General features: G+C 45.4%; 1 protein-coding gene and 1 long non-coding RNA gene across 7 annotated transcripts in view; one reads left to right on the top strand and one right to left on the bottom strand.

The window, feature by feature from the left end:
* The window catches only part of LOC310833159 (hemicentin-1-like), a gene marked incomplete at its 3' end in the record, with an annotated part of 104,920 nt that overhangs the window by 36,463 nt on the left and 42,877 nt on the right, over positions 1 to 25,580 (bottom strand). For all 4 annotated transcript variants that reach the window (XM_083715587.1, XM_083715588.1, XM_083715590.1 and 1 more), the window contains exons 3-6: positions 14,614 to 14,916; positions 13,600 to 13,731; positions 1,484 to 1,828; positions 1,067 to 1,369 (exon numbers count right to left, since the gene is read on the bottom strand). In XM_083715587.1, the coding sequence (XP_083571713.1) occupies positions 1,067 to 1,369; positions 1,484 to 1,828; positions 13,600 to 13,731; positions 14,614 to 14,916 (1,083 nt within the window). The remainder of the gene's footprint in view (positions 1 to 1,066; positions 1,370 to 1,483; positions 1,829 to 13,599; positions 13,732 to 14,613; positions 14,917 to 25,580) is intronic.
* Positions 1 to 25,580, top strand: part of LOC310833534 — a 37,875-nt gene that overhangs the window by 9,901 nt on the left and 2,394 nt on the right. The window contains exons 2-3 of one of the 3 annotated variants that reach the window (XR_014558758.1): positions 21,295 to 21,473; positions 24,902 to 25,222. This is a non-coding gene — a long non-coding RNA (uncharacterized lncRNA). Of the gene's footprint in view, positions 1 to 21,059; positions 21,474 to 22,409; positions 22,836 to 24,901; positions 25,223 to 25,580 lie in introns of those variants that run through there. The other 2 variants (XR_014558759.1, XR_014558760.1) reach the window with 2 other exon arrangements.

Raw genomic sequence — 25,580 nt, 5'->3', positions numbered from 1 at the left:
CACGAAATTAAAAGACGCCTGCTCCTTGGGAGAAAGGCGATGACAAACCTAGACAGCATCTTAAAAAGTAGAGACACCATCTTGCCAACAAAGGTCCGTATAGTAAAAGCTATGGTTTTCCCAGTAGTGATGTATGGAAGTGAGAGCTGGACCATAAAGAAGGCTGATCGCTGAAGAATTGATGCTTTTGAATTCTGGTGCTGGAGGAGACTCGTGAGAGTCCCATGGACTGCAAGAAGATCCAACCTCTCCATTCTGAAGGAAATCAGCCCTGAGTGCTCACTGGAAGGACAGATCATGAAGCTGAGGCTCCAAGACTTTGGCCACCTCATGAGAAGAGAAGACTCCCTGGAAAAGACCCTGATGTTGGGAAAGATGGAGGGCACAAGGAGAAGGGGACGACAGAGGACGAGATGGTGGGACAGTGTTCTTGAAGCTACAAACATGAGTCTGACCAAACTGCGGGAGGCAGTGGAAGACAGGAGTGCCTGGTGTACTCTGGTCCATGGGGTCATGAAGAATTGTACACGATTAAACAACTAAACAACAACAAGGTTATTGTATTTTAGTGTTTTATTGGAAGCCAAATAAATTTATTTAAACAAATAAATTATTATTATTATTATTATTATTATTATTATTATTATTATTATTATTATTATTCTAGAGTTGGGAGTTGGAATGGACAACTAGTCCAACCCCCTGCATTGCAGGAATCTTTGGTACCAGGTGGGGCTTGAACCCATGACCCCGAGATTCAGAGCCTTATGTTCACACCTGGCCGAGAGCAGTAGAATAAATAACAGGAGATAAACAAGTGTTGCTAATTTTCCCCATTCATATTGCAATGATTTGGGCTGTGACTGCCTGTCATACACACTTGCCTGCCCTGAATCAATGTCTTAAGCTAGGAATGGGAAGACATGGGGGGAGCAGCAATTTGCAGAATCAGATCAGTCTTCAAGGAGCTCTCATCCTCATCCTTCGCTCATGTTAAAGGCTAGCCTGCCTTTTTGCCACCACAAGCACCTCCTCTGGATAATGAAGGAAAGGACATATTGCTCACCTTCATCACTCTGGCAGATGTTGAGCAAGTCAAAGGAGGCTCCCTTTTGATCCACAGGATTGCTGACCAGGCAGGTGAATTTGGAGTCGAAAGAACTGTTCCAGAAGGAGACACGGAGCTCTTGGCCATTGTCAGAAACCTGGTACTGATTCACACTCTTTCCTAAGGCCCTGTGCAGATCCCCTGTTTCCCAGGAGACCTTGAGCTCTTCCCTTCCAGGTGTGTGGCATCGCAAGGTCACATTACATCCACCTGGAGTCTTGGATTCCACTTGGTGGTGTATCTGTGGTGTTGGCACTGGCTCTGTGGAACACAAATGAAAACAGCATAAGCTTTCACCCCACCCCTACCAATGCCCATGAAGGGAAATGGTGCTGATCCCATTCCATGAGCCAAACAGTGAAAGCAATAACTTACCGTAAACGGTGAGGCTGAAACGCTGTTCTTGAAACAGTGTCTTAGTAAACCAAAAACGAGTATTGTAGATCCCACTGTCATCCAACTCCAGGTCTTTGATCCTCAGTGTTGTCTCGTTCACCATGTCTAGCCGTTGTCCAAACCGGCCAGTGGGACTTGGGTGATCCAGTTTCCCATGACTGAATTCCCCCAGCCAATAGCCCAGGTCACGCCTTTGTGGGCGGAAGTCCCATTCAATTTTCTGCACTGTTTTTCCTTGAGATACATTGGCAGGAAACAAGACTGATCCTCCCAGGATTCCCTTCAGCTGATGGGTTGGATTCCCCACTGCATGGCTTAAAGCTTCTAGTGAGCGGACGGGGGCGGGGGGGGGGGGAGGAGATACAAAGAAGCAGAAGCAGAAGAAGAAGAAGTTGAAAATTAGAACCATTAACGTTTTAACTCCTTATCCATCCTCCTTCATAAGGTTCCCGGAGCAGGTTGCAATAATTTAAAATGCAGCATTAAAACGTAATAGGAAGGGTCCTAAAAATGATATTGCAGATGTCCATGGTAGGGTAAAGGAATGAATCTTTGGCATATAATGGAAATTCTACAATAAAGGTTCTGGGTGCATCTCTGTGGAGAGGGACATCATTCTACAATTTAGCTGCCTGCCACAAAGAATCATCTATGGGAAACTTGCTAATGTTGCTCTCAGGTCCTGCCTGGTGGCTTCCCTTTCTGGCATCTGTTTCACCACCCTGAGAAGGACAGCTTCATTTTTGTGCACAGCATAGGTGCTCCAAAATAAGCCTGTTCATCCATCTTATAAGCATTGCCTGAGTCCAGAGTCTTATCAGCAAGCGTCATGAACTTCCGTCCTCTCGGTTCTCAGCAGATCAGATCCTCCCCTTTAAACCAGCAAGGCTGTCTGTACTCACTTTCCCTCCCCTTTTCATTCAAGAAAAGCTGTGTTTCCCCTTCATTGTTTCTGACACCTCCTTTCACTGCTCAGTGGAGGAGGAGAAACCTTTATGAGCTGTCTCAGTAACTTCACTCTTGATTAGGATTGACTGAGTTTATTTATATGCATCTATTCCTCAATGAGCTGTACCCAAAGCGGCTCACAGCAAACGTTCAAAACATCAAAATACAGAGCATCGAAAATACAAATGTAAGAAATACAGAATATGACAGTAAATTTTAAAAAGAGCAGAAATAAACAATTTGACAAACACAAAATAAATTTAATATTACCCTCCCCAAAAAAACACATTGAAGCTTTATCACAGTAAAGTTTCTGGCACGGGTCTTGCTACACTCCAGGCAGCCTGGCTTAAATGCAGTTCAGAGGGGAGAGAAAGATGGCTTACAACCGACTTCCCATATCCTTCTCCAGAGAGAGGAGTGCGGCAGCTGAAAGAGGCAAATGTCGGGGAGATACAATGATGCTTAGTCTCTTCCACAGCCTTTGGAAACACCAACTGCTTGCACAGAACTTATTGCTCTTCGGGACAAAGCAGTGTGGGACTTACCCAGAAGAAAGTACAGCAACATTCTGAAGAGGAATCATCTGCAATAAAAAGTCATGTTTGCTTCTCTGCGGAAGTGTATCCTTGCATGTGGTTTGTGGCAGAGGAGCAAGATTGCTCTCTATGGGAAGTGTCACTCTGTCGAAGTGTAAAGCTGGGTGTGGATTGTGGGGGAGGAGCTGAATTGCTGTTTGCAAAGCCACTTCCGGGCCTGCCCAGGAGGTGGGGTTGCGGGCTTCACGCCTCACCCCCACGTGAGCGGGGGCTGGTTTCGGCCCCCAGAGAACAGGGGAATCCCGGCCCGTCTGCCCCCCAGCCAGCCAGCCAATCGGCATGTCCACCTGCAATGAGACTCTTACTGCTCATTGCAGGTGGACATGGCCTGTCCTATTTAGGGCCGGCGCAGAGGGGGCTCGCCCTCTTTTCGAGGATAGCCCTCACCTTTGTTTACCGCATATCAGCTGTTCCTGCTCCTGGGAGATCTTATCTGGGTTGCCTGGAGCGTTCCTGCCTTGCTTCTTTGTTGCAGGGCACCTCGTGGAATTTGCTGTAGCTTCACAGAAAAAGCTCCCTTTCTTTTACAGGGAATTTCCAGCATTCGCTGCTGGTGTTGCTTGATTTCTAAACTGCTTGATTTTCAGGAGTTGTTATCTCTAGTTTTGTGGGGCTTTTCTCCTTCTGGGGGTTTCCCCCTTTGCGCTCCATTCCAGCTGCTGCAGTTTAACACCGGAGCTATAAGTGAGCTAAAATCAGTGTGTGTTTGCGTGTTTGTGTGCTTTCCTTCCAGCATCTCTTTCACGTCTACAGTTTTACAGGGAGCTCTGTGTGTTTCGGTGCAGGTTCCCTGCCCTCAGGAGCTTGCCATGCCTGCTGCTGCATGCCCCCTTCAGAGGAATTTATTCAGCTTTGTGGAGCTTTTTTCTGGTGCCTGCCCTCGACTGCTGACTGCCTGTTCTGCAAGGAGTTCAAGGAAGAACGTTTGGCTCCTCTTTGTTATTTCCACGGCCGTCTGGAGGACGCAGCGCACCCATCCAATCAGGTTTTGCTGTTGGGGCTTCAGGTTTTACCTAGGGGTTTGTGCAGGGGAGCGCGGAGCAATTAGGCGGGAGGAGAGCGGGCTGCGTTTTGTGCCGGTTGTGTTTCATTTTTACGGCCAGGGTGAGGGGCAGAATTTCTGTTTAAATAATCATTTCAGCAGCATTCTTGAGGGGGTGAGTTCTACAGGCTGTTTTATTTTCGCGAGGAAGTTTAGACTTGGAAAGCCTCGGAAGCAGCTGCGCCGTTGCCGGGCAACCAGCGCGCCCCGGCCGCCATTTCATCCGCCCACGTGGCCTTCCGGGCGGCCGCCATTTTACTATAGGCATTCCACGTGGGAAGTAATTTTACAAACCCTCCCTTTTAAGCCTAACCGGCGAGAAAATCAGGAGATTAATTAACGTTCATAAGGGGTATGTGGGGAATGCCTGCAGGTTTTGCTCTTTAGGCTGCGGAATTTTTTTCCCCCCCAGTGTTAAAGGGCTAGCGTTAAGTGTTTCCACACGTGTTCATTGTCGCTAGGCAACGGGAACGCATTATGGCCACCATTTTGATTGCCCATGTGGCCTTGCGGCGGCAGCCATTTTAGGAGAGGCAAAACCACGTGGGAGCTATCTCCTTTTCGAGTGCCCCTCACTTTCTCATTGGTTTTAAATTCAAAAGCAATATAAACAATATAAACAAAGGAAATAAACATAAGCAATATAAACAAAGGATGATAGTGCAATTATTAAAAGAGCCTAGCTTAAATAAGAGCACGCCAGGGGCTGCAGGGAGCCCCTCCTCTTGGTGCATAAGCTTGTATAGAGCTGGCTACAGCGGCTCTGGCTAGGCTGATCTTAGAATTAATATCCTCTAATTAATTTGACTGCTTTTGTTTATACTTGCACTCTTAAGAATTTCATTCTGGGAATTTACGAAACACATTTAAATTAAATTGAAGCATTAGTGCACAGTATATTGGAATTCAAATTATTTCATTCAGCTTGCGGTGCTCTGTGGAGCTGTGTCATTTACTCTCTGCCTAGGCATTAAGTTTTATAATTTGGTATAGTCAAACTGCCTCGGTCCAGTATACCTGAAGGAGCATCTCCACCCCCAGCATTCTGCCCAGACGCTGAGGTCCAGCTCCGAGGGCCTTCTGGCAGTTCCCTCATTGCGAGAAACAAAGCTACAGGGAACCAGGCAGAGGACCTTCTAGGTAGTGGCGCCCGGGGGAGCTCCTAGTCGACATGCCTCGGCAGGAGTCTCCCCCGATATAGTGTTAACCCTTCCCCGTGTCTCCAGCAAATGGGCTGGAGCCGGATAGTCAATATGACCAGTGCATAAGCCAGTGCCTCTCATTCCTGAATTCAGTAAAGTTGTGGCCTAATTCGCCCATTTAACCTTAAATTATGGTGTCTCGCATCTTTATTTATCCTGGTGGGGGGCGGGAACTCGCCACGCAAAGACTGGCTGTTAAGAAAAGTCTTCTGACAGATCTGGGCAGAGCCAAACCAGTGAAAAATGGAAGTAGCTTTTGCAGACTGAGGAGGCTGTTACAAATTTAACAACATCAAAAAGCATTCTAATTGCCCAGATTTTTATTTGCTTGAAAGAGGTTCAAAGAAGCAAAGCTCACATGTCACTAAACCCCAAAGGAATGTTCATATGCCCCCGAACTCCAAACTCCAGATCTGGGCAGAGCCAAAGCAGTGAAAAATGGAAGTAGCTTTTGCAGACTGAGGAGGCTGTTACAAATTTAACAACATTAAAAAGCAAGAGGCAAATGTTGGGGAGGACAAAGATGCTCAGTCTCTTCCACAGCCTTCTGAAGAAACCAGCTGCTGGCGCAGGTCTTGTTGCTCTTCAGGACAAACAGTGCGCGACTTACCCAGAGGAAAGTACAGCAACATTCTGAACAGGAAACGACTGCACAAAAAAGCTCATGTTTGCTTCTCTGCGGAAGTGTGTTTACTGGGTGTGGAATGTGGGGGAGGAGGAGAATTGCTATTTCCAAAGACCAGCTACATAAAAAAAGGTCTTCTGACAGATCTGGGCAGGGCCAAAGCAATGAAAAATGCAAGTAGCTTTTGCAGCCTGAGGAGGCTTTTACAAATTTAACAACATCAAAAAGCATTCTAAATGCCCAGATTTTTATTTGCTTGAAAGAGGTTCAAAGAAGCAAAACTCACATGTAACTAAACCCCAAAGGAATGTTCATATGCCCCCGAACTCCAAACTCCAGAGGTATGGAATTAACTCCATAGGGGAAATCAGGAACGTCAGAACATAAGAAGATCCTTTCATGGCTCATCTAGCCTGGCATTCTTCTGTTCTCACAGTGGCCAGCCAGACCTGAGCACCATAATGCTCTCTCCTTCTGTGGTTTCTAGCAGCTGGTATTCAGAAGCATGGCTGCCTCCAATGGAGGAGACAGAGGAGAGCCATCCTGCCTAGAATCCCTCAACAGTCTCCTCCTCCACAAATGTATCTCATCCTCTTTTCAAGCCATCCAGGATGGTGGTCTTTACTGCCTCTTGTGGGAAGATTCGTCTCCTGTGGGTGGTGGGATCGTGGTACTTAAGAATATAGATCAACATATAGTTGGATGTCCAATGAACCAAGGGGTGAACCAAGGTTGTGGATGTTGCTCATTGCCTAGATCGCCTGGCAGATAGTGCTGGGAAGGGCCACAGTGTATGTTGGCACCAGGGACATGGAGAAATGTAGTCTAGAGGGCCTGGAAGCCAAATTTAGGATGCTGGGAAGGATGTTGAAAGTCATGACCTCCAAGGTAGCCTTCTCTGAAGTACTACCAGTTCCATATGCAGGGCCAGATGGACTAGCAGAGCTTTGTGGTCTCAATGTGTGGATGACATGATAGCGTTCAGAGGAGGAGTTTGGTTTCATTCTGCACTGGGGGACATTCTGGGGCAACCTGGGCCTGTACAAAAGAGATGGGCTCCACTTGAATCAGGATGGAACCAGAATGCTTTAGTTTAAAATAAAAAAAGGTGACAGAAAATTTAAATGTGGGTGGCCGAGAACTGGGAAGTATAAGTTCAGCGGTACCATCTAGCAATTCAGAGAGAATTTAGGCAGGAATAACCAGCAGCACAAATATATGATGGGGGCCACCTGAGTTGCTAGTAGTACATGTGAAAGAGATCTAGGGGCTGTAGGAGATCACATGTTTAACAGGGTCAACAGTGTGATGCAGCAGCAAAAAAAATCCAATGCTATTCTAGGCTTCATTAACAGAATTATACTGTCTTGATCAGTGGTGGCCAAACTTGGCCCTCCAGCTGTTTTGGGACTACAGTTCCCATCATACCTGACCACTGGTCCTGTTCGCTACAGATGATGGGAGCTGTAGTCCAAAAACAGCTGGAGGCCCAAGTCTGGCCACCACTAGTCTAGATCAAGGAAAGTAGTAGTCATGCTCCATTCTGCCTTGGACAGACCACACTTGGAATACTGTGTCCCTCCAGCTGTTTTGGGACTACAGTTCCCATCATCCCTGGCTACTGGCCCTGTTAGCTACAGATGATGGGAGTTGTTGTCCAAAAACAGCTAGAGGGCCAAGTTTGGCCACCACTGATCTAGATCAAGGAAAGTAGTAGTCATGTTCCATTCTGCCTTGGACAGACCACACTTGGAATACCGTGTTCAATTCTGGACACCATGTGAATCCCCGCGATGGGGTGAGCTCCCGTTGCTTGGTCCCTGCTCCTGCCAACCTAGCAATTCGAAAGCACGTCAAAGTGCAAGTAGATAAATAGTACTGCTCTGGTGGGAAGTGTTGATAAGCCAGGGGTGTGAAGAAGCCCTGAACCACCTTATGGAACCAGCAATCACAGAACAATACCACCATTGCCCCTGGGGTTTGCCTCAGGTGCCAAAATGTCTTGGATCAGCCCTGCCCACCCCTCCATGAGTTATAATTGTAGTAGTAGTAGTAGTAGTAAGAATAAGAATACGAATAAGAATAAGAATTTTTATTTATATCCCGCCCTCCCCGGCCAGAGCCGCGCTCAGATCAGCTAACACAAGTACAATTACAATAAAACCACAATAGGAAAACAAATTAAAATACAGTGGTACCTTGGGTTAAGAACTTAATTCGTTCCGGAGGTCTGTTCTTAACATGAAACTGTTCTTACCCTGAAGCACTACTTTAGCTAATGGGGCCTCCTGCTGCCGCTGTGCCGCTGCTGCTCAATTTCTGTTCTCATCCTGAAGCAAAGTTCTAAACTTGAAGCACTATGTCTGGGTTAGCGGAGTTTGTAACCTGAAGCGTCTGTAACCTGAAGCGTATGTAACCCAAGGTACTCAAAGCAGCTAACATTCTCCTTTCCCTTCCTCCCCCACAACAAATACTCTGTGAGGTGAGTGGGGCTGAGAGACTCCAAAGAAGTGTGACTGGCCCAAGGTCACCCAGCAGAGTCCAAATCAAAGGCCAGTTGGAATAGCTCTGTCTTTTTTTTATTTTAATAATATTTATTAAAGTTCTAAATGTTACAAAAAGCGAAAGGCATAATTCCAAGTTAAACAAAAACATAACAACACATCACAGTAAAAAAAGAAGAGAATAGAAAAAAATAAAAAACAGAAAAATAGAAACAATTAAAAAAACACAACGAACCTTCCCATAACCTCCTCGCACCTCCCTTTTTTTGTATTCTAGTTCGGTTAGCTATTTCAGCAAATCCTTTCCATCTTTTCCAATTTTTATCCTATAATTTATCTTAATATAATGTAACTTTACCTTTCCTCCTTTAATCCATTAACAATCTATTTTTACTTAATCCTTTATAATATTTCCGCTAAAGCCACATAACTTCATTCCAGCCTCCTTCTAACATTCGTTAATTTTACAATGTTTCTGTAAATAGTCTTTAAATTTCTTCCAATCTTCTTCCACCGACTCTTCTCCCTGGTCTCGGATTCTGCCAGTCATTTCTGCCAGTTCCATGAAGTCCATCACCTGCATCTGCCATTCTTCCCGGGTGGGTAGATCTTGTGTCTTCCAATACTTCGCGATGAGTATTCTTGCTGCTGTTGTAGCATACATAAAGAAAGTTCTATCCTTCTTTGACACCAATTGGCTGACCATGCCCAGGAGAAAGGCCTCTGGTTTCTTCAGAAAAGTATATTTAAATACCTTTTTCATTTCATTGTAGATCATTTCCCAAAAAGTCTAAATCCTTGGGCATGTCCACCAAAGGTGAAAGAATGGAGCTTCAGTCTCTTTACATTTCCAACATTTATTATCGGGCAAATGGTAAATTTTTGCAAGCTTGACTGGTGTCATGTACCACCTGTATAGCATTTTCATTATATTCTCTCTCAAGGCATTACATGCCGTAAATTTCATACCTGTGGCAGAATAGCTCTGTCTTGCAGGCCCTGTGGAAAGATGTCAAGTCATGCAGGGCCCCCGTATCTTGTGACAGAGCATTCCACCAAGTCGGGGCCAGTGCTGAAAAGGTCCTGGCCCTAGTTGAAACCAACCTAACCACCTTGTGACTTGGAACCTCCAAAGTGTTGTCATTTTTGGACCTTATGGTCCTTCGCAAGGCAGACCAGGAGAGGAGGTGCCGTAGTCGCTGTATTTTACTTCTTGAATTTAAAAAAAGCACTAACCAGAGTCCAAGCTAAATAGGATAATATTGGCAAGGCAGGGCAAGGCTGGTAAAATCCAGCCAGATGGGTGGGGTATAAATAATAAATAATAGTTATTATTATAACTATTATACTACAATATTATATATAGTATATATAAAATAAAGGTGCAAAACTGTACAAGGCAAACTCATACATAAATATATAAACCGCATGTCTGGAAACAGTACAGGACAACAGTCCTAAAGCCATTTTGACTCTTTCAGTCACCTCAAATATTTCTCTGCACTGAGGAAGGAAATGGAAAAGCCTCCCCATTGTCTCTTTGTTCACAAATCCTGTCATAAGGGTGTGTCTTTGTATGAATAGGGTGAGACTGTGACCTGGACCCAGGAATTAAGTAGTTATCATCACAAAAGAATAGCCAGGCTGTCCAGGTAAATCCATGAACAGCCAGGTAAACCCATCACTGGTTTTGTGTCAGACAGGATTCTGTAGTAAACCGCCCCTTCTCTGATGTATGTATTGGGGGGTGGTCTTGGGCTCCAGAGTGGGCAATTTGAAAATGTCTATATAAGGGCGGGCACACCTGGGTTCAGAATCCTCCTCCTTCTCCTGCGTATGAAGGGAGCACCCTGTTGCAACACTTAATAAAGACCAGGCTTACTAGCTGTTTTGCTTCTCAATATTCTCTGGTTGGCCTCTGTAATTTTCTCCTACTGATAGAGAACCTACAAAAGGACTCTGTAGGGGCTCTTGGGTTTCCCATAAGGGAAAAGGAGCAGGGTTTTTTTCTTTTCTTATAACAGGCCTGTACTGTTTCCAGCATTATTATTATTATTATTATTAGTAGTAGTAGTAGTAGTAATAATAATAATAATAATAATAATAATAATAATAATAATAATTTATTATTTATACCCCGCCCATCTGGCTGGGCCTCTCCAGCCACTCTGGGCGGCTTCCATAGAAACCAAAAATACAGTAAAATCACACGTTAAAAAGTTCCCTGAACAGGGCTGCCTTAAGATGTCTTCTGAATGTCAGGTAGTTGTTTTTCGCTTTGACATCTGCTGGAAGGGCATTCCACAGGGAGGGCGCCACTACCGAGAAGGAGGCAACAGGAAGGCTCAAGAGGAGTGCCTTATATACTGCTGCTGGTGATGAAGCCATTCCTGAGATTCCTTGCACTCGAGGAGACCCCTTCCATAGTCACTGGATAAGTCTGGGTATGTTGCTCTCTGTCCTGGTCACAGGACTTTTGGGGCCAGTGTTTAAGGCTGCTGGGAAGGCTGTAGCTCTGGCTCAACTGGCAGCATTGAGAGATCTTTAATGGGTCTTTCAACAGAGGGACCCTCAGTGAATTCCATCACAGTGGCCCCCGGAGATGTGCCTGATCTCCCATATTGGTCTGTGGTATTCAGTGTTCAATCAGTCTCTGAGGGCTCTGTTTCTGAGACTGCATACGAACCAAGAGAAGGAAAGGTTTCCCTGGGTTGTATGGAGCTGTTTGAGAAGTCCTCTCTGTCCGAGTCAACCTGCAAGGTTGGTGTATGGGATGCAGAGTTCAATCAGCATTGAGGCCAGCTCTTCCATCTCCTTGGCAATGTTGGCCTGCAATGTTGCCTCTGCAGGGACCTCTTGGCAAATAGGAGGTGCTGCTCCCATGCTTCTTCCTGATGTAGGTCTTTATGCATTTCTTGATCCATTGCAGATTTTTATTCCTCCACCTCCCCTGTTCCTGATGGATAACTTCACTCATCCAATCTTTCCAGTGCTATTTCTATCAACAGGGAGGCTGAAGAGGAGTGCCTTAGACACTCTTGGCTGGTGCTGGTGATGAAGGCATTTCTGGGACTCTCAAGGAGACCCCTTCCATAGTCACTGGAAAAGTCTTGGTATTTTGCTCTTTGTCCTGGTCACAGGACTTTTGGGACGAGTGTTTAGAGATGCTGGGTAGGCTGTAGCTCCGGCTCAACTGGCAGCTTTGAGAGATCTGCAATGGGTCTTTCAACAGAGGGACCCTCAGTGAATTCCTTGGCAATGGCTCCTGGAGATGTGAATGATATTCCATGTTGGTCTGTGGGATGCAGTGTTCAATCTCTGAGGGCTCTGTTTCTGAGACCACATAAGAAATGAGAGAAGGAAAGGGTGAGCTGGAACTGCTTGAGAAATCCTCTATGTCTGAATCAACCTGGAGGGGAAGAGAAAAATATGACAGGAGGGACTCTGAAGATGCAACTCCTAAAAGAATTTCTGGGAATTTGGGCCCACCTGAACCCTGGAGAAAATTAAAGTCCTGTCCAAGTCCAGCGGTCTCCAAGAAAGGATACCAATTTGCCCAAAAGCAGACATCTTCCCTGCACCTCAGTCCCAGCCTTTAGGGCTAGCTTTCTAGTTCCACTGGAGAACTTGCCATAATTAAGTCCATAATAGTGCGGGTGGAATTGCCCATTTTGAATTGACCAAAGTATGTCATTTCCATACTCCAGCACTCAGTTATTATCAATGATAAAATTAGTATTTCGGGAAGAGTCCAGAAGAGCTGGTGAGGGGAGAGCGCGATCCTGTTGGGTTCACTGGGGGAAGGATGTGGGAAGCGGAGCCCTGCGGCCAGAGGGCTGGATTCTCCATTCCCCTTCTTGGAGAGGGGAGGGTTCAATTCTGCTCACTATAACTGGGCATGCATGTTCCCCTGATGGGAACAGGATCTTGGCACAAGCTGCCTGCCTCCCCTTGTGCCATAGTTCATTTGTTAGGTCTTTTTGGGTCACTGGCCTGTTTTTGTTTTTTCAATCCAAATACCGTTTATTCTCTCAATGAAAATGTCAGGGACGTTCTGACAGACAGCGAGGAATCCGAAGAGGAGGGAGGACAAGCTGAGAGGAGTAGAAACGGGAGTCTTACACACAGTGAGAGGGAGATAAGCCTCTCTCACTCTGACATGCTGCCTCAGGGCCATCTCTGCATTTAAGGTTATTGTTTAAATTTGAGTCTAATGATAACAAGGCAAGAGCTCATGTGGGTGGAGGGGATTGCTGCATAATTTTGGGGAAAAGTGTGAAACACCTTTTCCCAAAAGGAGTAGACCAACGTGGAGCTCCACCATGCATGAAAATGAGCACCTCTCTCCGCAGCATTTCCAGCATAATAGAGAGAAGCTAGTACTTATTTTGGCTGGATGGGATGGAGTCCAGTGCCAGCGAAAGGTATTGTATTTTTTGCTCTATAAGACTCACTTTTTCCCTCCTAAAAAGTAAGGGGAAATGTGTGTGCATCTTATGGAGTGAATGCAGGCTGTGCAGGTATCCCAGAAGCCAGAACAGCAAGAGGGATTGCTGCTTTCACTGCGCAGCGATCCCTCTCGCTGTTCTGGCTTCTGAGATTCAGAATTTTTTTTTTCTTGTTTTCCTCTTCCAAAAACTAGGTGCAGTTTGTGGTCTGGTGAGTCTTCTAGAGTGAAAAATATGGTAATTTTAAGAGAAGCCTCCTGCAGATGAGCAGAAATGGTTCGTAGGGACGGGTTGTGCCAAACTGATGGCCATTCATTATTATTATCAGGTCAGTGGCCTGTTTGAAATCCGCTTGTTCCTGCTGTTGCTGTTGTTTCTTTAAGAATAACAGATTGCAACATTAATAATAATAACTGAAGTAATAAACGCCTCCCAAATGTATCAGATGATTTCATTGGTAGATAAAAAAAATCACCCCATCATTACTTTGCGCACCGATCATCTCACCTCACCATTGCCATCTTCTGGGTGGCTCCTGAGCTCCTGATACTCTCCCCTTCCTCTCACATCTCAGAACACCTGTGGAATACAACATGAGACACATTATTGAGTCCATGGCACTGACCACTCTCTGCCTCTCAGGATAAGCAAAAGAAAGGAAGAGGTATATTTGGCAGGAAGCCCCCAGTTTGGAGAGATTGGAAGAAGTTAGTAGAGATGGTCCTACCTCTTCTATGCCTTTCTAATCTGATCCTCCAGCACATCCGCATCACCACCATCACCATCACAATTATCACCAGAAGAACGATGAGGCCAGGGATAAGCCATGGACTCCAACTCGAACGTCCAAACTGTCCACCTGCAATGTGTGGGAATGTTTATATAATTTAGCAGAGTTTAAACAATTCCCTGTCTGAGTTTAGGCAGCGACAAGCGGGTTGCTAACTTGTTTGAGTCCTATCAATAATTATACCTTCCTGGTTGCTAATCCCTTTGTGTCCCTCTTAGAGAAAACACACATCAATCTGAATCATATTAACATGGACTACTTTACTATCAGATTCATTCAGGTTTACAGAGTTGTTCCTGAAGGCAGGCTTAGGTTACATAACAGATATACTAGATCAGTGTTTCCCAACCTTGTGCCTCCAGATGTTTTTGGCCTACAACTCCCATCATCCCTAGCTAGCAAGACCAGTGGTCAGGGATGATGGGAGTTGTAGGCCAAAAACATCTGGAGGCACAAGGTTGGGAAACACTGTTAGATAGTAGTGAGTCATGAGAAGACTGCATCCGAGCAGTTACCAGTTAACACTCCTTGCAGCAACCGACCAACCAGCTGACAAAACTGCCTGCCTCATAGAGGCAGTTAGTCCTCTCGGAATATTGGCCTTGACTGACAGCTTTATATGCCACACAATGAACAATAAGAGTCTCTCGAAACATACTCTAATAACAGTTGTCAGAGTGACTCTCACAGAATCATATAATTGTAGAGTTGGAAGGGACAAGTAGAGTAATCTAGTCCAAACCCCTGCATTGCAAGAATCTTTTGTTCAATGCAGGGCTTAAACTCATGACCCCGCGATTCAGATTCTCATGCTCACATTCAGCTGAGAGCAGTAGAATAAATAACAAGAGATAAGTGAGTGTTGCTAATCCCTCATGTTAAGGGCTAGCCTGCCTTTTCGCAACCACAAGGACCTCCTTTGCATAATGAAGGAAAAGCTATATTGCTCACCTTCATCACTCTGGCAGATGCTGAGCAAGTCAAAGGAGGCTCCCTTCTGATCAACAGGATTGCTGACCAGGCAGGTGAATTTGGAGTTGAAAGAACTGTTCCAGAAGGAGACATGGAGCTCCCGGCTATTGTCAGAAACCTGGTACTGAATAGCACTCTTTCCTAAGGCCCAGTGCGGATTCCTTGTTTCCCAGGAGACACTGAGATCTTTCCTTCCAGCTGTGTGGCATCGCAAGATCACATCACATCCACCTGGAGACTTGGATTCCACTTGGTGGTCTATCTGTGGAGTTGGCACTGGCTCTGTGGAACACAAATGAAAACAGCATAAGGTTTGGGTCCCACCTTTCCCAGTACCTATGTTGCAAAGTGGTGCTGATCCTATTCCATGAGCCAAACAGTGAAAGCTATAACTTACCATAAACAGTGAGACTAAAACTCTGTTCTTGAAACCGTGATTTCATAAACCAGATGCGAGCATTGTAGATCCCACTGTCATTCAACTCCAGGTCTTTGATCCTCAGTGTTGTCTCGTCCACCATGTCTAGCCGTTGTCCAAACCGGTCAGTGGGACTTGGGTGCTCCAGTTTCCCATGACTGAATTCCCCCAGCCAAAACCCCAGGCCACCCCTTTGGGGTAGAAAGTCCCATTCCATTTTCTCCACTGTTATTCCTTGAGATACATTGGCAGGAAACAAGACCGATCCTCCCAGGATTCCCATCACCTGATGGGTTGGATTCTCTACTGCATGGATTACAGTTTCTAGTGAGGGGAGGGTGGTGGGGGAAGAGATATAAACAAAATTAGTATCATTATCGTGTTTAGTGAAGTCTGAAAAAGCAATTGATTAAACACTCAAATCTTTTTAAAGCTTTGCAATGCTGAAATTTTTGGAATGTCTGGCATTGTGTAATTGTCCCAAGGAAAAATTCTGAAAAAATAAGTAGAATTTCCCCTCACAAGGAACAAAAGTTCATTTATTTCACTTCACAAGATTAATGCATCTTGGTTATCATAAAACCTCAAAATGGCTTACAAAATCAGAACTTTGCAAAATGTCTGTTGAAAATTCAACACAGAAAGATCTAACCAAGTGAAAAATTATTCTAAGCAGCAATCTAATAACAATCTGCTTTTGTGTTTCAGGAAAAAATGATTATACACTATTTTTGTGTGAAACTGAGATAAGTTAATACAGAGTTCAGAGAAGAAACTGAGTCTGTTCAAACAGGATCCCCAGTTGCCTTTTCCTACTCATTTGTTGGCTCCTCTAATTCACTGTTTCCTCTTTCCTGACATTTATTTTGTATTAGTTAATGACTGACACATCATAGGAAAAAATCCTGCAGGAAAATATTTCTGCCTTAGAAATGAAGTCGACTTGCAGTCACCATGTCCAGCATTTTTATCCCATTCCTCCCCACACCTTCAGGGGTGATGAGCACCTTCATCATACATGCACATTGTCCCTCCTAGTTCAGTTCAGCAACAAATATCACAAAAAGGGATTAAACTTTCACAAGCCTTCTGTTGGAGCTTCCTTTGAAGCCAGCAAGGGGGTTCTGGGAGAGGGTTCCAGCTGGGGAGAGGAGACCCTGAGTGCTAGTAACCAATATTGCCAATGATTTTCCTCTTTGTGACAAATCAAACTCAGAGTGCATGCATTTAAGTGGGGCTTTTGTTTTATTTTTGAGGAAAAAGCAGTGAAGTCTTTACCCAAGGAGGAGTACAGCAATAGTCTGAAAAAGAGGCCTTCTGCAAGAAAAATCCATAACTGTAGTTTGCTAAAGAGCTGTGAGTGGGAGTCACGCACCAGAATACTTGTTTCTTTGAATCACCGATGGAGAGATTTGCTGCTGTTGAGCTCAGGTCCTGCCTGTGGACTTCCCATTGTGGCATCTGTTTCACTACTGTGAGGAGAACAGCTTCATTTTTCTGCACAGGATAGGTGCTCTAAAATAAGCCTGTTTATCCATCTTATAAGCGTAGGCTGAGTCCAGGGTTTATTTGCAAGAGTCATGAACTTTCAGACACAACGGTCTTCTCCTTCCGTCCTCTCGCTTCCCAGCAGATCAGATCCTCCTCTTCAAACCAGCAAGGCTGTCTGTGCTTGCTTTCCCTCCCCTTCTCATCCAAGCAAAACCGTGTTTTCCCTTCTTTGTTTCTGACTCCTCCTTTCACAGCTCTTTCACTCATAAACCAGGAAGGATCATTGGAGGAGGAGAAACCTTTATGAGCTGTCTCAGTAACTTCACTCTTGATTAGGATTGATTGAGTTTATTTATATACCGTTGTTCCGCAATGAGCTGTGCGCAAGGAGGCTCACAGCAAACATTCAAAACATCAAAGTACAGAGCACTGCAAATTAGTTGGCTCTACCTCTCGTTGACTCTGGCACCACCTATGGTTGGGCTCTCTAACTTCCACCTTCATCATATGTGCAGATTGTTCTACAAACTGAATAACAAAGATCACCGTGGCACTACAACACCCTCATGGGGAACTGGGTTCCAGTGACCAACAGTCCTTTTTTTAAAATAAATAAATAAATGTTTAGGGCTACTCTCATTTTCCTGCTCATATTGAAATATGGCCCCCATTAGAAGGGTCGGAGGAACAAGAATAAATCATGAGAAGATACGCCAAGACTTGGTATGGCAAATGACTGATGGGGGAGAGGGGAAAAACCTTTCCTTTCTTTCCTTATGTGATTAAACAAGAATCCCCTCCCCTTACAAGTCAGAAATGTCATATTAAGGACTTAAGCTGTGGATTTAAGGCTGTGTGGAGATAAACTTTCAAACCAAAGCATGTTTTAAGAAGAGCGTGGAATGTATAAGAGCTTTGGAATGACGCAGTTAAAAATGCCGTCGCCATATTGGGAAGTTCTGTCGGAGGTCTTGAGTCTGGCAGGAGAAATAGAGAAATGGAGCTGTTTTTATATTGTGGGTGAAACTCCTCGGACTTAAGAGCGACAGTTTTGTGAGATTAGTGATGGAAAGAGTGATGTTATCTATGAAGGCGATGATATATGGAAGCCATCTCGATTTGAGGATTGGAAGAACGGAAAAATTCACACAGGATTATTATTGGTGTTTATCGGCTTAAGGAGACTATCAGAAGAGATCATAAAGAAAAAAAGAGAGAATATATGAACAAGATGTGATGTGGAAACAGCAAGAAAAGACCGGATAGAATAATAATAATAATAATAATAATAATAATAATAATAATAATAATAATAATATTTTTTTATTTATACCCCGCCCTCCCCAGCCAAGGCCGGGCTCAGAGCGGCTTACAAGCAATAATAAAAACAAGATGAATGATTACAAACTTAAAAACAAAAATAAAATACAACATTAAAATAATGGAACATTAAAATATTAAAATGTAGCCTCATCGCAGGAGGAGAAGGAAAAGAAGGGGGGGAAAAGAGAGAGAGAGAGAGAGAGAGAGGGGGGGGAGGGAGGGAGGGAATCAAATTGGCTCCATGCCAAAGGCCAGGCAGAACAACTCTGTCTTACAGGCCCTGCGGAAAGAAATCAGATCCTGCAGGGCCCTGGTCTCATGAGACAGTGCGTTCCACCAGGCTGGAGCCAGAGTTGAAAAGGCCCTGGCTCTGGTTGAAGCCAATCTAACTTCCTTAGGGCCCGGGACCACTAGGGTGTTGCTATTTATGGACCTTGAGGCTCTCCGTGGGGCAGACCGGGAGAGGCGGTCCCGTAGGTACGAGGGTCCTAGGCCGTGAAGGGCTTGAAAGGTCAAAAGCAGCACCTTAAATCTGACCCTGTACTCCACCGGGAGCCAGTGCAGCTTGAAAAGCACTGGGTGAAGATGCTCCCACGGCAGAGACCCCGTGAGGAGCCTCGCTGCAGCATTCTGCACCCGCTGGAGTTTCTGGGACAGCTTCAAGGGCAGCCCCGCATAGAGCGAATTACAGTAGTCAAGCCTGGAGATGACCGCTGCATGGATCACTGTGGCCAGGTCGGGGCGGGAAAGGTAAGGGACCAACTGCTTGATGCGGCGAAGGTGGAAAAATGTCGCCTTGGCTGTTGCTGTAACCTGCGCCTCCATGGAAAGGGAGGCATCAAGGATTACACCCAAACTCTTAACGGAAGGCAATGGCACTAATTGGGCCCCCGCAAGAGAAGGGAGTTGGTCCCTCATCCCCATGCCATCCCGACCTAGCCATAGGACCTCTGTCTTCGAAGGATTTAGTTTCAATCGGCTCCCTCGAAACCATCCAGCCACAGCTTCCAAGCATCTGGTCAGTGTGTTCGGGGTTGAGTCGGTGTGGCCATCCATCAGCAGATAGAGCTGAGTGTCATCAGCATATTGGTGACAGCCCAGCCCAAAGCTCCGGATAATCTGGGCAAGGGGGTGCATAATGATGTTAAAAAGCATTGGGGAGAGAATTGCGCCCTGCGGCACTCCACACACCAAGGAGTGGCGCGACGACATTTCCCTCCCTAGTGCCACCCTCTGTCCCCGACCAGAGATAAAAGAGCACAGCCAGTTATGGGCTATGCCCTGTATCCCCACGTCTGCGAGGCGGTGGTCCAGAAGATCATGATCGACCATGTCAAAGGCTGCTGACAAATCTAAAAGGATCAGCAGTCCTGACCCGCCTCGATCCAGTTGTCTACGAACTCTGTTTGGATTGATTTGGACTGATTTGGACATTAACGCAGTAGCAAGAAGATGATCAGAATCCCCCTCCGGATCTTGAAATATGGGTCCCCCCAACAAAAAAATTAAAATTCGGCTTTGTAATTTGGAATTTATGTGATGTGATTTAATTTGATTTGGTTGGCCAGTTAATAAAAATTATTTTTAAGAAAGAAAGAAAGAAAGAAAGAAAGAAAGAAAGAAAGAAAGAAAGAAAGAAAGAAATATGGCCCCCAATGAAGCCAAATTTAGATTCACAAAATGTTTAGGGGTATGTGTAACCCTGCATCCCCACAGAAAAACGTACTAGTAACCAGTAAGCAGCCGCCGCAGTTACTTCTCTCTTGACTGGGATTGATTGATATGTGTCTGTTCCGCAAGGAGCTGAGGCCAAAGTGGCTCACAGCAAACTTTCAAAAACATCAAAATACAGAGCACTGGAAATACAAATGTACAAAATACGGAATATGACAGTAAATTAAAAAATGACAGAAATAAACAATTCGGCAAACACAAAATAAATTCAATATTGCCCCCCCCCCCAATAAATAAATTGAAACTTATGTACATAGATACAAAGCAACACAAAAGTTAATGGACAATGAAGTTTCTGGCCCTGTTCTTGCTACACTTCAAGCAGTGTGGCTTAAATACAGCTCAGAGGGGAGGGGAAGATGGCATACAGCTGGCTCCCAAATCCTTCTCCAGAGGAGTCTGGCAGCTGAAAGAGGCAAATGTCAGGGAGGACAACACTAGTCAGTCTCTTCCCCAGCCTCCTGGAAACATCAGCTGCTGGTGCAGGTCTTGTTGCTCTTCAGGACAAACAGTGCGCGACTTACCCAGAGCAAAGTACAGCAACATTCTGAACAGGAAACGACTGCACAAAAGGCTCATGTTTGCTTCTCTGCGGAAGTGTGTTTACTGGGTGTGGAATGTGGGGGAGGAGGAGAATTGCTGTTTCCAAAGACCAGCTACATAAAAAAAAAAGGTCTTCTGACAGATCTGGGCAGGGCCAAAGCAATGAAAAATGCAAGAAGTAGCTTTTGCATTTTGGGCCAGCTGAAATTTCTTTGCTGTCTTCAGGGCTTAAAAAAAAAATAGCAATAGTCTGAAGACGGAACTTCTGCAAGAAGTTTGTCTGTTTGCTTCTTTCCGGCAATGTAGCAAAGGTCTGCATTATTTGCAGAGGATATCGAAACTTGTAAAACCCAGAAAGAAAATTGATTCAGGTAAACATTAAAAGTAAAATGTTTAAAAATAAAATACTGGTCTACTTGATGTAGTCCAGAGAGTGTTATATCTAGCATAAATGTTTAAGAACAAACACTATTGCCGGTATGCATTCAGTTTTCTCCACAAGTCAGAATTAAACACTAGAATGACTCCAATATTTGTATGTTTCTGACCCAGGCATCACTCTGAAAGAATATCTCCATTCCTTATTCTGATATAGCAAAGTGATGTCTGAACTTCATTCATGAATAAAATGATCTATTTAAATTTTAAATCTATTCAAAGCTGCCCCAAGGTCAAATCTCAGGGAAGCAAACAAGCAACACAAAATAATTTGATTTATTCCACGTGTTTTATATTCCATTTTATTGTAACTAATCCTCAAAGGCCTTTGCAAAATCAGAGCAGTACCAAATTCAGCAGACAAAGCTCTAACCCAGCACTGTTATTCTAAGCAGCAAGGATGGAATCTAAAAGCAAAGTATTTTTCTATGTATGTATGTATGTATGTATGTATGTATGTATGTGTGAAATAGAGATGAAGCTAATACCAAGTTCAGAGAAGAAATTGAGTCTGTTCCACCAACATCGTCAAAACCCTTTTCTTGCTCACTTTTTAAAACACCACTCTGCTCATATAATTGTTTTGTATTGTTCAGTGGCTGTCAGGTTCCAGGACAAAATCCTGCAGGAAAACCTTTCTGCCCTAAGAAGCATTCAGCTTGACGTCACTTACCCTGACCCATGTTTTTCTCCCATTTCGTCTATACCTTTAGGGATGATGATCACCCTCATCAGACATACAGATTTTCCCCCAAATTCATCTCAGTAACAAAGATCACACACATGGAATTAAGCTGTTGAAAGCCTTCTGCTGAAGCATCCTTAAAACTTGGTTCCAGCGAGGGTGCTCAGGAAGGTGCTTCAAGCTCTAGAGAAGATGCCCTAACTGACTGTGAGTAACCAACATCAGACCAAACTCACAATCTCCCCCCCCCCCATGCATTGATAGGTGGTAGTGGGGTTTGCAAGTAGTCAGGGACGTACCAAAGGAAGAACACAAGAATATTCTGAAGAGGTGGTCTCTGAGAAAAATCCAGAATTGTGTGTCTGCTGAAGTGTAGTGAGCCATGATTCGTTGGCAAGGACTGGAAGTTAACAAAGGGCTTCTGTGATTCCCAGTTGTCTCAACTCAAGAGTGAAACCAAATTGCTGAGAGGAAGAGAGCACTGCCCACATGGGCAGGATGTGGGTAGTGTTCCAAGTTTAGCAACAACAAAAAGCATTCTCATTAGCCAGATGCTTGGGGAAAAGTTCACAAAAGAGAAGAAGCAAAATTCACAGATCCCAGAACCTGAAAGGAATGTTCATATGCCTCTGAACCCCAATTTTTTTGGGGGGGACCCTGCCCCATATCCTACATCTCCATGATCAGGAGACTTTACCCTTCAAGCCCAGCAATCAGTGGGTTTTCCATGCTGACAGAGTTATATCACTTGAAAGCTACCTTACACCAAGCCCAACAATCCTTTCCTTCTATCGAAATTATCCTGCTTCCACAACACGCATGTCTATGTGTGATGATGACATAATACAGTGGTACCTCTGGATATGAACGGGATCCGTTCCGGAGCCCCATTTGCATCCTGAGTAGAATGTAACATGCGACTTGTGTGTCTGCACGTGCACGGGTCACGTTTTGCCACTTCCGTGCATGTATGTGTGGCGATCACACAGGGCCCCAGGACGTTTGATGGTCTATTGACCCTCTGCCACCACTGCGATTGCTTTTTCCGCTGCTACCACCCCGTTTCTCATGGGGACACACGGAGTCCAGACAGTTGTTAACATAAACAAATAATCAAGTTTATTTTTAAATGCAGGAACAAGCTAAAGGTTACAGTTAATTTTTCTTGGCAGTTTCTTAATCTTAGTTCCTAACAACTTCAAACTGATTATTCCCAACTATCTATCTGACTCCACCTAACAATTCCTCTCTCTCTCTCACAATACAACTCGACCAACCCACACCTAATCCTCCCTCTTCCTTCTTCAACTCCCAAACCTCAACTGACTTTCAAAACCTCCCACTCTAACTTTTACTCCAGCCCTTGCATTCCCACTGGCCAATCACATCACACTCATTTAACCCTTTCCTTATGACCCACCTAGGAGGCAAACGCCACAGCATGTGATGTCATTTTGAGTGTCTGCTCATGCGCAAGTGGCAAAACCCGGAAGTAATGCGTTCTGTTACTTCCGGGTTGCTGCAGAGCATATCCTGAAAATGCTCAACCTGAAGCATATTTAACCCGAGGTATGACTGTAGGTTCTGCAAAATGAGGAACTTAGGAGCACAGGAAGCTGCCTTATACCAAATCAGACCATTGCTCCATCTAGCTCAGTAATGTCTAACACTGACTATCAGCAGCTGTCTGGGATTTCAGGCAGGAGTCTCTCCCAACATTATCTGGAGAAGCTGGGGACTGAACCCAAGACGTTCTGCTTGCAAGACAGTTATTCAGCCACTGAGTTACAGTCCTTGGCCCATACTGGGACTGAACCCATGGTTAGCACCATATTCTAACCCCGGGGGTCAGCAACCTTTTTCAGCCGTGGGCCAGTCCACCATCCCTCAGAACATGTGGGGGGCTGGACTATATTTGGGGAAGGGGGGAAATGAACAAATTCCTATGCCCCCAAAATAACCCAGAGATGCATTTTAAATAAAACCACACATTCTACTCATGTAAAAACACGCTGATTCCCGGACTGTCCGCGGGCCGGATTTAGAAGGTGATTGGGCCGCATCCGGCCCCTGGGCCTTAAGTTGCCTACCCCTGTTCTAACCAACTGAGATAACTGGCCTTTAAGTTGGGTGTGCCCCCTGCAAAATATGCCTTGGCCCCCCACAAATCAATACATCCACATACAGCATGCCTTGCAATGGGGTGGACTCTTCATGGGACATTCTGAAGTGGGGGCTGGATGGTCCACCCGGCAGGGATGTTGTGACTGGGTTTTCCATGCTGACAGCGTTATATAACTTGAAAGCAACCTTACACCAAGTCAGACTCTAGGGGTCCATCTCATTCTGATCAATCTACAGTGACTGGCTGTGGGCCTGATTTCTTGAGGCTTTGGGCAGAACATCCACCATCAGTGACATGAGGCTGGTGCAGAAAATAATGCTTGTTGGAGCTAAAAGACAGAAAGAAATTGCACTCTAGCCTAAAAGGGAAGTAAGATTGAAGCTGGTGGGCCAAACAATGGAAACTGCTGTGGTTGGGTGGGGTGCTGGGGGGCTGTGATCAAAGCAGGAGGGGCTGAACCAAGCAAGGTGGAGCCCATCTCATCTGACAAAGGACATTTGTGAGGAGGATAGAGTCAAAAAGCCTGGCTAATGCTCCTGCTTTTGACTGTCTAAACCACAGGTAGGGCAGGAATCTGGTAGGTGTGCTGGGCCCGGGGGTAGCCTAAGCCACGCAGTCCAGGTCCAGTCCCGAATCCAAGGGTTCCGCGAGGAGTCAGTCCAATAGGGTCAAGGCAGGCTAGGTCAGACACAGGGTGTCAGGCAGGTTCTGGCAAACAGCAATGTTGCTCCCGCAACCTGGGGCGGGGTCCGACAGCCTTTTATCTTTGTCGGTGTAACGGCCAGTCCTGATCCCCCAGTGACTCGCCTCCCTGTCTCGCCCGAAGGCGAGCACTCCTCCTGCGAGTCCTCAGGTCTCTCCTTCTCTCAGACCTCAGTCTCTGTAGCTTGGGAGATGTCGGTGGGTTACTAGACCCAGGGGCCACCTCAGCCTCTCCTCACTCAACCAGTAGTGGAGCAGCTGTAAGTGATGGCCCAGCTGGAGGCAACGAGGTCATCCCTGCATCGGGAGCCAGGGCAAGCTCAGGCCCCTGACTCGGCCCAGCTGGTGCTTGTTGCAGGGGTACCTGTGCAGACTGGGACTCTTCAGGATCAGGCCCCAGACTTCGTTCAGACACCCCCTGAGGCAAAAGATCTGGTGCAGACTGAGATTCCTCTGGTTCCAAGTCTGAGCCCGAATCCCAGGCCATACCAGCAGGACACCTGAAGCCAACCCAGGGGCCTCCTTCCATGTGTCCTCTAGACTGATTCCTTTGTGGTTTGTGGGCGATGCTCCCTAGTGTAGACAGAATGTGGATCCCAGATTGTAAGGGTTACCAGCAGCATTGACTATTTGAATGGGTGATGGATATTTTGCCAAATGCAAAGGCAATGACTGGATGCAGGTTGTACCTTGCAAAACCTGCAACCTCCTTTGCAAGGAGGAAGCCTCAAGCGTCATGGGTCGTGTGCCTTTGTCATTTTGTATTGGGACATAAGTCTTCCCTCTCTCCTTTCTCTTTTATAAATAGGACTTCCAAGTAATGCAGTGCACAATCCTTACTTGCATCGGGTGGGTGGGATCCTTGCTTGCTGTAAACATTCCCTCAGTAGAAGCCATGGAATGAATCAAATGGGAAAAGCTGGTTTGGCATTTTGGCTTGCTGAATTCAGGGATGAAAAACTGGAGGGGTCTAATCCAACAGACAGATTTGGGCAGAGGCTGAAAGTAGCCAGCAAGACCACTCTGCGGATCAAAGATTTGGAGACAGAGGACAGTAGAGCATATAAAGTTTGTGTGAGATTTGTTACAAAAGTGTTTCAAGATCACACCTTCCTCCTTTATGTATACGGTAAGTAAAAATTTCACTGTTCGGGTCTACTAGTTGTGAAACATAAAACAGGATCTCTTTAGGGAAATTTATAAAATGATAGCCGAGTATAACCAAACACGGTCAGGAAGGGGGAAAATCAGTTCAGCCCCCCCCCCCCCGGAATAATGACTGAAATGGACATCCCAGAAAGTGCACCACAAGCAAGCTTCACCGATGCAGCACAAGAGACGTGTCAGAGGCGAGATGATGTGGTCAGATAAACTTCAGAAATAGATGCAACCTTAACTAGTATTTGCTGGCCTGCTGTTTTGCACCTAGGCTCTCTGACATTTAAACTGCAGGAAGAGGGTTTGTTCTCACAGGTTGATATTTATAA

Source organism: Podarcis gaigeae (assembly GCF_964106915.1).
Source record: "Podarcis gaigeae genome assembly, chromosome: 16".
NCBI classification, from domain to species: Eukaryota; Metazoa; Chordata; class Lepidosauria; order Squamata; family Lacertidae; genus Podarcis; species Podarcis gaigeae.
The sequence above is the reverse complement of the archived record's forward strand: the minus strand, read 5'-3'. Positions and strand labels throughout refer to the sequence as shown.